Source organism: Dermacentor silvarum, chromosome 8 (assembly GCF_013339745.2).
Source record: "Dermacentor silvarum isolate Dsil-2018 chromosome 8, BIME_Dsil_1.4, whole genome shotgun sequence".
In the NCBI taxonomy this organism is placed as follows: domain Eukaryota; kingdom Metazoa; phylum Arthropoda; class Arachnida; order Ixodida; family Ixodidae; genus Dermacentor; species Dermacentor silvarum.
This window is the reverse complement of record NC_051161.1, coordinates 98583762-98597895: the sequence shown is the minus strand read 5'-3', so window position 1 is coordinate 98597895 and position 14134 is coordinate 98583762. Positions and strand designations below refer to the sequence as shown.

At 47.4% G+C, this 14134-nt stretch overlaps 1 protein-coding gene across 1 annotated transcript in view; it reads right to left on the bottom strand.

Moving 5' to 3' along the window:
• Positions 1-469: 469 nt before the first annotated feature.
• The window catches only part of LOC119462313 (solute carrier family 22 member 23), a 29057-nt gene continuing 15392 nt past the window's right edge, over positions 470-14134 (bottom strand). The window contains exons 3-8 of the mRNA XM_037723655.1: positions 11449-11552; positions 10291-10445; positions 6764-6932; positions 4027-4177; positions 3558-3644; positions 470-490 (exon numbers count right to left, since the gene is read on the bottom strand). Coding sequence (XP_037579583.1) covers positions 470-490; positions 3558-3644; positions 4027-4177; positions 6764-6932; positions 10291-10445; positions 11449-11552 — 687 coding nt within the window. The remainder of the gene's footprint in view (positions 491-3557; positions 3645-4026; positions 4178-6763; positions 6933-10290; positions 10446-11448; positions 11553-14134) is intronic.

Below are 14134 nucleotides of genomic sequence, written 5' to 3'. Positions count from 1 at the left end.
TCTGGGATCGTGTAAATGTATGAACAATCAAGCGTTTATCAGTGCAGAGAAGAAGTTAGCGAGTGCTTACCAGGTAGTGAGCAGGATTATGGTGGTCCATCGCCAGGTCACCCAGACGAGACAGTACATTGGGCTCGGTTTCTTTTTAGGCAAGGTTATTTCCTGCGACAGACGCGCATCAATCTTTAAAGGAAAGGTTCGCACGAAATATCATGCGTGCGCTCGCGAACGAGCACTTGCAATTGAGGTGGCTTGTAGCTTGTGGCTTTCGCGGTGCAAGTTGTAAATGCATATTGTTTGAGTTAACATCTAGGGAGTGGGCAAAAAAAATGTACGAGATGGTTTAACCTTGAAAACAAGAGTGCCAAGGTTCGACAAGGCAGAATTATTTTCAACAAACCAGATATGTGAAAACTTTGCAACGGTCATACGGATTGCATTGTCGTTGCCCATCCGTCATTGCACATTTTTAGAAGAACTTGCACATTGTCTGAAAGCCACGATGTGTTGATTTAGAGATTAGGGAACTTTCCCCGCCAAAAGTGTCTTTCTTTCTTTGCCGATTTTTTTATTGTTTATTATATATTGAAAAATCTAATTTGCCTATTCTATAAAAACGGGAAAGCAGAAAAATACTCATGGCATTGCGTATTTTCCGCTACCCCTCCGCTACTGACAAAGCATCAGGTAAGATATAGACAAGCGAAAATTTACAAACAGATACACGAGATTCAAATTCATTTCCGCTGCATCAAAGAACTGAGAACAAAAGAATATAACGCAAGTATAAAAGTTATTCAAATAACACAAAATACCAAAGAGTAACGTATTAATTACAAAGCGGCGATAAATCTAATAACAGTTCAAGGACGAAATTCACGAGACGATAAGCAGAGAGTGTGGAATGCGGTTAACAGAATAGATGACAATTGCCAACACATCCTCTTAATTCGGGTAGACCCGGATGGGGGCGCTCACCATGACTGCAATAATTACACAAGAGTCTGTATAAAAATGGTGGAATTGGGTAGCATAATTTATGGATATGATAGTTGACACTACGGTTTTCTTTTCAGCAGACATATATCGTTGAAGATTATGTCTGTGATTCTTCAAGGAATTTTCTAGAAAAGCTACGGGATCAGTTTTAATTTGACGATAACAGCCACTAATTTATTTATTCAATGCGCCTGTAACACAAACAACGTAATACTATGCCGACTTCAGCTACTTCTATCGGCAACCATTTTATTTTTTCACCGGTTATATACGCGACGCGTTACATAAACTGCCCGACTCCTGTTCTTATTTGTGGACCTCAGATACCAGATGAACTACACTGGCTTGCGGTCGAATCCGTACCACCCACTTGGTTTCCCTTAACATTGTTCATATCCATTGTCGCTCCATCGCTCGTTACGGCGTGTCTTGCTCCTTCTCAAACTTTCTCATCCTTCATTTTTTAGCCGCATATGTTAGAACTAGAAAAAAATAAAACTCATTGTAGACAAGTATTGTGTCAAATATATCGGCAAGGTGCCAGTCATTTGTTAATGCCTGTCGTGTTCGTACCCCCAACACATTATTTTGCAGCTGGAAATTTTCTTTTTAATCTCGGTCCCTTCTGGTTAGTGCTGTTTGGAATGATAGCAAACCAAACTCGAGTACGAAAGAATCATGGCAGAAGGAAAGCATGGAATCAGCATTCGACACTCAAAGGTCACGGCATCGAGTGCAATTATTTATTGTGCACTAAAATGTTATTTTATAAGAAAGAGCTATTTTCAATTGCTACGAAACGTTTTGTCGTAGCCCTCATGCGCCGAGTGTGCGCCGCTACGAGTCACGTCTCATGCGTCAGCGGCGCTGAACACATGACATCTCACAATAAACACTCTGAACGTTTTCGTGGATTTTACTAGGCGGAATCCACATCGTAACAAAAAAAGTTGCAGTGGCTTAGCTCGGCTATGCCAGGATATACGTAGCGTTAGCAAAGGTTCAGCTGATTATTCTTAGCTTTCCTGGTTGTCTAGATTGTCAAGGATTAGCTTGATTGTCATGCTTACTGCTGCTCCAATGACACACACGCGGTATACGTATTATGTGGCACATGTATTCATTCCTCCTACGCTCAACCGCTAATTGCCAGGCAACTACTTCGGGATCCAATGAGTCAAGCTTCTCCGTTCTTCAGCGCTGTTGAGCAGCATTTGCGCTCTCCTTCTCCATGGCTATACCACACTGGCAAACGCCAGTCAGAAGCGCAGCGGCTCCAGCGCAGTGTCAGACGGCGACTGCACAGTGAGCGCGCGCCGGCGCCAGTGCGTCTACCACGGCTACGACGTCACTCCTCTGGAATGCGCAGACCGGCGGCGGTGAGTCGCGCGCGGCGGCGGCGGAGTGCGCGAGAGGTGCCGGCTCCGGTGGCTCCGGTGCGCAAGCCGTGTGACATCACTGATCCTTGCGCATGCGCAACACGGCTCTTGATGTGCCGCGCGAAACGGGCTTGGCTAGGCCAGTGTAGCTAACGCTACAAAAGCCTTTCAAGCAGAGGATGCATTTCTCAGCAGCCAATGTTGTGATTTGGCCTCAACAAATTGACCACTCATCTTCGGCCACATGTGTGCAGCGTGTGACCCTACTGAGCACCGGCGTGCTGGAACTTATGAACGCATGCACTGCTACAGAGAACGCTGCCATGGTCTGAGCTTGGCTGGACGCATCAAGCTACAGTAAGCGCTGGTATAGGCTCTAGTCTGTAATCATTCAACATGTGTTGCCATTTTCGTGGCTTCCCTACTGGACCTTGTCAGCATACTTTAGTTGCAGATTCAAATGGTCGTAGCAAGTCCTGGCCAGCGCTGGTTCCCCATAGATAGTTTACATTGCGGGCATCTTGGACACCACTTCTGGGCACTAGCGCGTCGAGAAACTATACGTAACCAAGAATCGTGAGAGCATGACAGCCGTATTTTGAACGGTGCGACGAATCAGTGAGAATACAATGAAAAACAGTTCCCGTTCGAATGCGGTACGATTTAACGCGTGACGTTATTGTGCAATGACGTCATCAAGACCGCCACGTTGGAGTACTAGCATTGTTAGGCTGCGTCCGCGACGTGTGAGAACTATGTATAGACAGTGCACTATATATTTACAATATTCTATGTACCCTTCAAAATAACGAATAAAAACAATCTACTGAGTAAACTTGAGCGAATATTTATTAGTGTGTTACAGCAGCACGACGAACACACCATGAAAAATTGTGTTCAAACTTCGCTGCATCCATTTGACGATTTACCATACTTGCGGGCGCATGTCCGTGTGCATGTCCGTATTGACAAACAGTGCCACTTACTGTAAGTTACCGTCTGCTAACAAGAACAACGTCTGTATTGCAGTATGGATAAAACACACACATGCAGCACCTTTATTACACGACCACTTGTGTCACGAAAGTCACCTTTCCACACAAGTATCTGTTATCAGCTCACTGAAACCTTTGCTGACGGCAAGGCTAAAACCTTCTAAAAATTCCCGTGCCTACATACCTCCTGGTCCACGTACAGTGATACTGCGTCGTCGGCTCGCCACATCGTCTTACCGCCTTCAGTACCTTCTGCTATAAAGTGAATAACCTGCGAGTGTAAACAGCGGTCGAACAAACAAAAGTGTGCCTCACGCTGCAGCCGAGGGCTCCTTGACAAAACGTTACCTCCAGCCTTAAACTTCCTTTGTTTGCCCACTGTTTATAACTTTGTCGTCATCCTCTTCTGAACATGTTGTCTAGTTTGGCCGGCATAAGACGCATGGTTGATGCAACATAGATATTGCAGACATAGTTGGACTCTCCGGACCCAAACCCGTCACCCCTTCTTTTATAGCGTAAAAGACCAATCGCTTCTTTGGACATCGAAGCGTCGTGCTACGCTTCCATTCCGCAGTACAAAAGCCTCTGACACGGACGGCATCGCCAAAGTATGCGCAAAGTGTATAGTGCGGGATCTTCGGAGTGCTCACCAGATTTTCCAGTCTTCCACGCGCTTTGGTCCAGAAGTTCAGTGCCCGGATGGGTTCGACACCGTTCTTGCGCGCCGCGCCGAGTAAGATCCGCTGGGCACGGTTGTAATCACGCGTGCGCACCAGCCAGCGCGGAGACTCGGACGTGGAACTGCAAAATACAAAGCTAGGGTGCAAACATCCTGGCTTGAATAGCCATCGCAGGCTTAACCGAAACCCTTCGTTACAGGTTTCAGCTACCGTCACCGCCTCAGCTACGTTACACTTTGGCGTCGCCAGAGGTGGCCGATGCGGAGGCCCAGGTGGCGGAGCAAGACAGCCTACGCTTCCACAGACTGTTTTGTGTTGATGTGCCTGATGCCAGCCAATAATTGACGTTGCGGATTGTGTTTACCGACAAAATCGTCGTTTTTCTAATGCTATGGCTACGTTCGCATTGCAGCATAAACATACAATAAAAGTCTAAACTCGGCCGGGAGCAGCGGAAAACTTTCTTATGAGCCACATGCGGCCCGCGTACCATGTGTGGTGCATCTCCGTTCTAGAGCTATGCGAAGCAACTTGGTATGTGGCGACAGCTAGGTGTTATGGTTCAAAGCGCCCGGTTTAGGCACTGCAAGCAAACAGGCGTGGTCCGTATAGACCATGTGGTGATACGCGTGTCCGCACTGTATTGCACAATAGCGAAAGGCCGCGCTCCGTTGTTGTGACAAGAGCCTGTGCCCCACAAGAAGAGAGGTCGGAGGTCGTGCCTTTATGCTATAACATCGCGAATGCAGCTCAATAACTATGCGAACAGCTAGACGTTTGCCGTGAAACAAAGAGCGGGCAATTAGGACACCGGAAATGTGCCACAAAAACCAGGGCAGGAGGACAGAAACATGACACGGGAGTCATGACATCAATGTCCTGTGGGCTCTCGGTTCCCACTCGTGGCTATATTTCTACATGTTCTGTCTGAAAGGTTTACAGCCTAATTTATTTCAGAAATACGCTGCAGGGCGAAGGTTGGCCGCACTGTGTATCGTAGAAGAAGGATCCATCATGTGTTTGTCCTTCAGGTTGCATGACTTTGTGGTGTCTGCAGCTGTGCAGCAGCAGTTTTTCTGAGTACTGTTATCTGATATCGGTACTATTCTGAGTAGGCAAAAATGATGGTGCAATAATTTATGTGGGAAGCTTCGTCATAGTGACCCAGAAACAATTCAAAACATTCCAAGAGTCATTTGGAGATCATGATACGGCCATGAAGTATACAAAAATGGGGTACGACCGTTTCAAATGCTAAACATTCCTGGCGAACAAGTCGCGCGTTGGAAAGCTTTCAACAAGTCACAATGATGCGAATGTTTATGAAGTGAAAACCTCGATAATGATAGACCGTCCGTTCTCTGCGAAACAAATTGCTCAGCTAGTATATAGCAACACAGATGTTGTGAATACAACTTTATAGACGATTTGGGCAAGTACCCGGCGCCTGCGAAGCTTGGGCTTAGGTTTTGGCCACAGCAAAACGAAGACCTGTCAGCTTCGCTAGAATAACACGGCTTTTCATGGAGCTCATCTGATGCAGTCTTATTTTTTTAACAGCATAGTTGTTCGTCAGACTTTACGCACATGGCACAATGGTACTGTTGGCTGTTCACGAATATTCAGCTTTCAAGCCCGAGAGGAGCAACGTGGTGGCTGCCCTAAAAGCACTTGTCAAGGAGGGCTTCTGGGATTTTTCGAATAGTGGGAGCACCACAAGACTAGTCTCGTGAAAGCGTGAAAGCACGATGGAAGTGTACTATGGAAACGATTAACATACCGAAAACATGAGGTGATGCTATTTTTTTTCCGGGAGCACTGTGGAATACTTTTCAGACAGACCTTGTATCTCCGCTATTCTCCATTTATAGAACTTGCTAACTTCTTGCTGTAGAAGGCGCCCAGGACAGCGCTTCACAACTTTGTGTTGTTTAACCACAAATGTTTGATGAGGCCTGTTAAAGAGCGTTTCATTAAACATTATCGTGCAATCGAGGAAACGGCAACAATTAGGCAGAAAGCAAGAATTTGCTGCAATAACGTAGCGGGCAAGCGTTATGTAGGAATCAGCTGGTAGGCAAGGGACACGACCAAGCATAGGTAGATAGCGCTCGACGAAAGGGCAAGCACAGCTGGCATCCCAGCAGATGATGAAAGATCTATTATAGCCAACCTTTTACTTTATTGAATGACCAGCTACAGGGTTATACATCGCTAATTTAGTAAAAAGGCACTCGCGTGCGACTACCTGGCGCACCCGGGCCCAGTTCGTCACGGGAAGAAACCACATAAATGGGTGACGTTGATGACAAATGGGGACGTATTCTGCGATGATGACTTTCGGCGATACTGTCGCCTCGACGATAGTATCGCCCTGAGGCGCGCGCTGATTGGCGCGTTGAGCAAATTCAGATGAGCCGATTCGCTGATTTAGCATTACGTCACGCGAAGGCGGTAGTACGCCGAAGTGATCGTCGCAGAATACGTCCCATGTTTTCAGCCGCCGAAGCACGGTACGCGAGATGTCGCCAGACGATGCAGTTTGGGTATTGCTTCTCAAGTACAGGTGTCCATATGGCGTAGGCATCGCGCTGTATATTAGCGAGTGGCAATGGTTATGCTGCAGTCAGTAAATGGCAAGCATCAGATGTGCGGATCTCCGTATTTTTGTATCACCTATCATACACTACGAATAGCGCGGACTTACCCAAACTGGAAGAAGAGCAGTAAGATGGGCACCATGGCGATGACGGTGACATACCTCCAGCTACCAGCGGTGCGGTTCAACCAACCCAGCGCCATACTGGCTCCGCTGTTACCCAGCTGAAGGGTCATCACGTACACGGCCAGATCGCGGGGAGTCACCACCTCGGAGACTGCGTGCACGGCGCAGCAAGTAAAGTCTGCATAAAGCTTCTACACCTCACTCAGTGGAGAGCTTAAGCTTTCCCGTATACATATTGCCCTTTACGGCACACATCTATAGACCGGCGTTCCAAGAGTGCCCGGTAGCGGCCAGCGGAGTCGCATACGCCATTGGGTGACGTCAGGATCGCCGAAAACTTGCCGCCTGTATAGTTTGCCACGCTGAACGAGGCCCGCAGCAGCGCGGCGACTGTCTGTAGCCGTAGCACATGGGTACAAGTACGCGTTGCGCGCTGAGCGATCGGGCTTTCGCTTGGAGAAGGCGCTAACTCAGTACGCTGTCTTCAGTGCATCCTTAATCTAGGCCAGCATGCGTCCGGCCGTCCAGCCAGCCAAGGTAGCGTGCGACGCATTCTGATCTAGCGGCTCCGGCCTGAGATTCGACATGCCCATGTCGGCCACGTCAAATCCAGCGGAACAGGCCAGCTTTGACGCGGCTGACACGGGCATGTCTAACTAATAAACTAACGAACGGCTAACTGCACCGTGACGCTCGGCTTTAAAGCGCTCGCTTTTCGCCGGCGTAAAGCGTAACCTGGCGCCACAGCATCGCGCGTGGCTCGCGTCCCCATTACGCCACACTACATCCGCGCCTTTAGGCAACACAAGGTTACCGGAGATGTGTATGGTAGTAACAACGCTGTAGCAGCATCCTATGATTCATTGTCCAACGACAACGCGTTAGACAAACCGCCTTGGTTGCTTAGTTGCTATGGCGTTGCGCTGCTAAGGCCGCAGTCGCGGGATCACATCCCGGCCGTGGCGGCTGCATTTCGATGGCGGCGAAATGCATAAATACCCATGTACCGTCCTTTGGGAGCACGTTAAAGATCACCTAGTGGTGAAAATTAATCTAGAGTCCCCCACTACGGCGTGACTCATAATCAGATCGTGGTTTCGGCACGTAAAACCCCACAATATATTCATTCAGTCATATTGGGGTTCTCGCACGTAAAGCCCCATAATTTAATTTGAATGCCTTAGACAGCTTTTAGAAGCGCTAGCCTTTCTATGGTTACCCAACAAGAAAACTGTCCGTGCGTCCATCCTTCGCGTAAGACAATCACTTTCAAGATGGAGCCAGCAGCAAGCTGTGGTAGAACACGATGACGAACGCGAGAGAAATGGCAAGAGCGCGTCTCTGCGACCACGTGACGTCATCGGTGCACCTGGCGCCGCCACCTGCAGTAGTTCGCTTGCCTCAACAGTTCACGTTGCGCCGCCTTCGCAGCAGTTTGTGTCACCGCAGCGCGGTCTCATTTACGGTAATGGCGCCAAGACGACCACAGCCGCTGAGCAGTGCCAGGATTTCCAGCAGTGCTGATTGTGAACATTCAACACCACGTCGTGACTACGAAATGCTTATGCATCATTGAGATAACTCCCTGAGGAGACTCTACATAAAGTTTCTTCTTTAGGGGCGAAGCTTCTTAGAGTCGAGCCTTGTCCCTTGTCGCGCCGTCGTAGCCACGCTAGTACTCGCGGCTCCCGCTAGAGGCGCAGCTGTGCTCTCTTTTTCTTTCTCTCTCGTTCCCGACGCGCTCTCTCTCTCTCTGGTCCGTAGCTAGGGTCGCTGCGGTGCACTAGGGCTATATAAACGTTGCATATACTCTACAGATGTACAGTATATATATGTATAAGTATATATATATATATATATATATATATATATATATATATAGAGTATATGTACGCCACGCTCGGTCTTCTGGAAGCCGGAACCGGAAGCCAGCTTCCGGCTTCCGGAGAACGCTTCCGGCGTTTTGCCCGAATGATCCCCCGGCCGGTGCTTCGCCCACTCATCATCATTCACTTCGTGGATATGCGGTGTTTTTTTTCTGTTACGTGGGTGGTTGTCGAAGATAAATAATAAAGGGGTGGCGTGTTAATAAATGTGGCACGGCTGACTCTTTACACTAGCCGGTAAGTAGAACACGGTTGCTTGCTGTAATAACAGCCGCATTCTCTGTCTTTAAACTATGTGGCATCCGATGGCGCTACCAGCGTTGCTATACGTTGCCGTGAAAGTCTGCGGGAACCTGGGATTCTGCAAAGCGTATAATATATTTACGGAAAAGCTATAACTGCGTATTCTCTCGATGCAGCGCAATATTTGACAAACGCGGAAAATAAAATCACTAGTTGTGATATGTTTATACACATAAATGTTTTGGTCGAACCGCTGAGCCGTGCTCGTTGAAACTTCGCACAGCGGTGTTTGATAGTTTGATACCACGTTTGAGTGTGCAGTTACTTCTTTTGGAGATAATAAACCATATGTACGCGTTTTATGCGTCCACGCCACGCAAAAGACGTCAGTTGTTGTGGAACAGCTGATGATAATCATGACACGAGCATCCCCTTCGAAACAGCGTGTTGGCTCACACCTTGAAGTTCATTCTCATTGCCACTTCGACCTCCCTTATAAACTCAAAGCGTTCTTTTTTTATTAGGACCTTGTATGTATCACTCTTCTTCTGGTGAACCCGGCGCCATTGCAGTGGGCTGCAGCCGAGCCACGCTCGGCGGCTAGCGCCGGCTCACGTTCGGTCGATCACGTGCTCTCGCGACGTTTGCTCGATTTGTCACCGGACGCGTCGGCGCTACGGACGAAAGCATTCCTCCCACTGACACACGACAGCCCACTCGGCACTGTGCTGGGAACACTGTCGCCCATAGACGCAGAGGCATTCCGAGCTGAGTCACGCGAAACCTCGCGAAATTGAACCTATCTTTGAAACTCATCGACCGAGAGAGCGGCCGCAGAACTCAGAAATGCATGAGCAGAAAGCACTGGGCCGCATCACTGGGCAATGCGAATGGTCGCGCCATCGAGCACCACTAGACAGCCAGTCGCTGTGATGCAGTTCGCCACGCGCCGTCGTTTCTTTTTCATTTCTGCATGCGTGCGTATGCACGTAGGCACGTGTGCTCATGGCTGTACACGCAATGACAGTCGCGTAAGCAGCCACCAGAGTGAAGCTCTCTGAATTGTGCTGACTAAACCCGACGACGCTCGCCCTCATCATTGTGGACTAAGTGTTGCTTAGCTTCTTGAAAGAAACAAGTGTATAATGTAACCACTCATTTCGCCCCGATTCTGTTTGTCTCTCATAATCCACCGCTCATAGTCGGCCGATCCACTTCATTACGTGGGCAAAGCCTCGTTGGAACCCACGACGAATGTCGAAAACAAGTAGCATTAGAATGGAATCATATTCTCCTAATTAGGCAGCTTAATTCTTGTCATTCGTATTTTTCGTGCCACATGACTAGGTTTAGCGTGAGAGGAATGTAACCTGCGCTCACCGAGGACGGTCGAAATGACGGCGATGGGCGTGACGCAAACGGCGACGCAGAAGCGCAGCACAGTGTAGAAGTACGGCGACGACGCCGTGGACAGCGACAAACCAGCGGCACTCATCGCCAGCAGGCAGATCAGTAGCGAAGTTCGACGGCCAAGCCTGCGGCGGCGACAAGCAAGGACCCACTCTCAAAAATGCCCCTGCTTAGCTAATATAAGTTATGCGCGTGCGTGTATCGCAGCGCTCCACACGCTATAGGGCATTCAGACGTAGAACTAGGTCGTCTTCTAAGTGCTGCCAAGCTATACAAACGAATTTACAAGATGCCTGTATAGAGGCAGGCGCAAGAAAGTTAAGTTCGCTAAGGACTACTGTGCATTCTGCACAAGAAAGAACACCACGTTTTTATTTTGAGAAAGGACCCCATGCATGCTGAACCAATAAAAAAAAAGAATGCTTAGCACCAATAGGGTGCTGACGAAAGTACTTTCACATTGTATTTCTTGACAAATGCGGCAAGTAACAACGCCAAGTGTAACAATTGAACAATCTGGACCACAAATTTCGCTTGTGCCGCGATATTTGAGCAAGGACAAAGCAGCAGCAAGTACAAAATATATTTAATTATTACGAAAAAAACGCAGGTCACTGTATCAGCAACAACGAAAAAGGAAAGAGTGGTTCTTACGAGCGAAACGTTTTGTGTGATAAACTTCTTGCAGCTGGTGATTATAAGGCACCCCATGATTCCTATTGCATGCAGTTTGGCTAAGGCTTTGGCTGAGCTAAGGCTGTAGCTGAGGCAATTTGGCCAAGGCTCGTTCAAGGAGATTCACTTCAATATTGAGCACAGCCAACGACGTTTCGCTAACGCACGCTTCGTGTATATGCTTTGAGCCCACGAGTCAATTCGTCTCATCAAACGAACCAACACGAATGATTGTACAATAAATCAAAAGTCTATTACTTGTGTTTAATCAGGAACCCTCACTAGGAAAATGTACAAGGCACCATCCAGCCAACGTTACTTTCTTTCAATTGATTCTGTAGCGCCTTCTAAAAAAATTACTTAGCTTCGATAGAATTATCGACAGTTCATCGTTATTCGTGACTGAAAAGGATATGGTTCACCAGCTGAGCAAATATGGAGAGTGGGCCTCACCTGTCACTCAGTGTGGCTGCCAATATGATACCTACAATGGCGCCGAGGGTGTAGGTGACTGTTGACCTTTCGGTCCACCAGGCTCGATCGCACACCAGATCCCACTGCGGAATGTGCAGACACTCGTTAAAAGCCACATAAGTGTGAAAAACCAGAACATACCTTCAGCAATATTATCCACAAGACAGCGGTCTGCGTTAAGCACTGCTTAGTGTCTTGCACGTGAAGTGACTAACGTGACCCGCTTGCTGTGATGCCTTTCACACCAAAGAGCGTACAGCAAAACGTTGAAGCGTTACCACCAATGGAAAGCGCGAAGAGTAAACGAAGGAGAGAGGGATAGTTTATCAGAACGCATAAAAAATAATTTAGCCGTCATAATACCTTACCCTTATCACTTTAAAAGAGCTCATTACTTTGTGTTACCCAAGGAGGTTATGTACTTCGACTTCTGGAATGAAGGTAGCTCTCCAAAAGTGAAGCCGGTCGCCGCCATCTTGCTAGGGGGCAAGAAGCCCGAACAGAAGTAGCAGCCGGAGCACAGAGTAGAGCGCGTTCGGTGTACTTATTGATTGTGCGCAGTCGAAACAATGTTTAACTGATTGTGGTACGCTTTCCGATGACATTACAATATCTCAGAAGTTCATGGCTGCACCAGTCAAGTAAAGTAGACACTTCTGGTTCCTGTAACATTCCCCCTGTAACATAAATTTAAGCTGGCGTTGTTTGCTCACGACTGGATGTTGTGCGTACGTTTGCTTCCGTCAAAACAATTAGCAAGGTGCTCGTACGTACACGTATGAAATTTACGCGCCAAGTAGTCGCTGGCGCGTCAATGCCTGTGGTATTACATAGCGCAGCTGACTCGGGTTGTGACGTGCGGTGCGCATTTTCCAAGACCTTAATTGTCTATTTGTTTTGCACGTATTGCGCAATGCCTGCGCTTGTAATAGGGAAACCAGTGATAGCGCGCACAAAGAAGCCGAACGCTCTATTGATGAGAAAAAGAAGGAAGAGTCGCAAGTGCAGTGCTCATCTAGCCAGATCTATCTGTTAAATAAGGTGAATTGGAATTTAAATTCAGTATACTACTTCCTTTGTGTTCGCGTCTGCATGCCTCACTGACTTCCTGTTCGTTCAAAAATACGTACCAGCTTGTGCGGAAAACATTCTACTGTATCATGGCTTGCACACAAGAGTGCTTGTACTCAATCCCAATTACAAAATTGCAGAATGCTGTATAATCTTCCGGATAGACCTCATCACTCAGAAATATATTCGAGAGTACGAACACTGCTTTGGAGACATGTATTCTTTTAAAAGCAGTGAACACAGAACGTAACTTCCAAACATACCTTGCAGTAAGCCAATATATGAATTTTGAAAAGATCAAGTGTCACTGAAAAGTGATTTCTGTTGTTGCTGTGTTTGTGTAGCGTTGCTGATTCATGTGTTTATGTTGTGTGAATATTTACAACTCAGCCAGTGGAATGCGTATGTTACATTAACAAATGTTCTCGACGTGATAGATGAGAGCCATAAATTTCCTTAGGCGCATATAAATTATTACATAACGCCCACAGTGAAGTTCGATGACGCCACGACTGGATTCAGTATATAAATACCAAGTGTTTCAGGGTGCTAAATATTATCACCACATGGCTCAAACATTACGACCAACTTCCCAGATGGCTCTTCCTACCTGTCAGTGGAATACTGTTTGATGACTGCGCTTTTAGAAGAGATTCATCTCTTTAATTGCAGTGCTTACTCAGTTTGGCCACGCCGAGCTGACGCCAAGATACATAGGGCAGGAGGAAAATGTATTATATTATAAAGAAAATTGTTTTGTTTTGCGTGCTAAAACCACGATGTGGTTACGAGGCATGCGCTGTACTGAGGGACTTCGGATTAATTTAGACTATCTGAGGTTCTTTAACATGCACCCAATGCTGGATACACGGGCGTTTTCGCATTCCGCCCCCATCGAAATGTGGCCGCCGCGGCGGGGATTTCATCCCGCACCCCCGGGTTTAGCAGTGCAAAGTCAAAGCCAATGCGCCACCACGATGAATAGGGAATGTCTCACGCGCCCACCTCCCGTCGGGAACACCAGCGCCTTCGGCAGCGATTTTCGGGGGTGTCCTTTTTTAGTTATTTTGTTAGGAATATGAGTAAAAAAAGGAGAAAAAGAGCGACCAGGAAGTGACCTTGTGGAATAACATGACACCCCAGGAGGGTCGCAGATATTCAATGACTCAGGCACTGACCTAGGTGTTTTTCGCTTTGTTTGCTAGTATCTAGAAATCCGCTGGTTTAATGCACAATGCCCACGTCTTAACGAAGGCTACAACCTGGCTCTTCACTGTCGTAGAAACGAATATACTTGACTGCGCTGTGCTACAGTTGTAGTCTTCCTAACCACCATGTTTTATTCGTTCCAGTATCGTGGTGCTCCTCTATAGGGGTATCATCAGCAAACGTTATACGTGGCAGGGGTTTTCCCAATATTTCAGAATGGGCGAGGACAAAAATAACGCATACATGAACAACGGGAACTAGCTTTAGTAATCATGTGTCCGTCCTTATAATCTTGGTAGGAATTTGTCATATTCCACTCGTCTTCCTTAAACAAATGTCCCTATTTATAGTTTTCTCTCTCTCTCTCTCTCTCTCTGTGTATTTT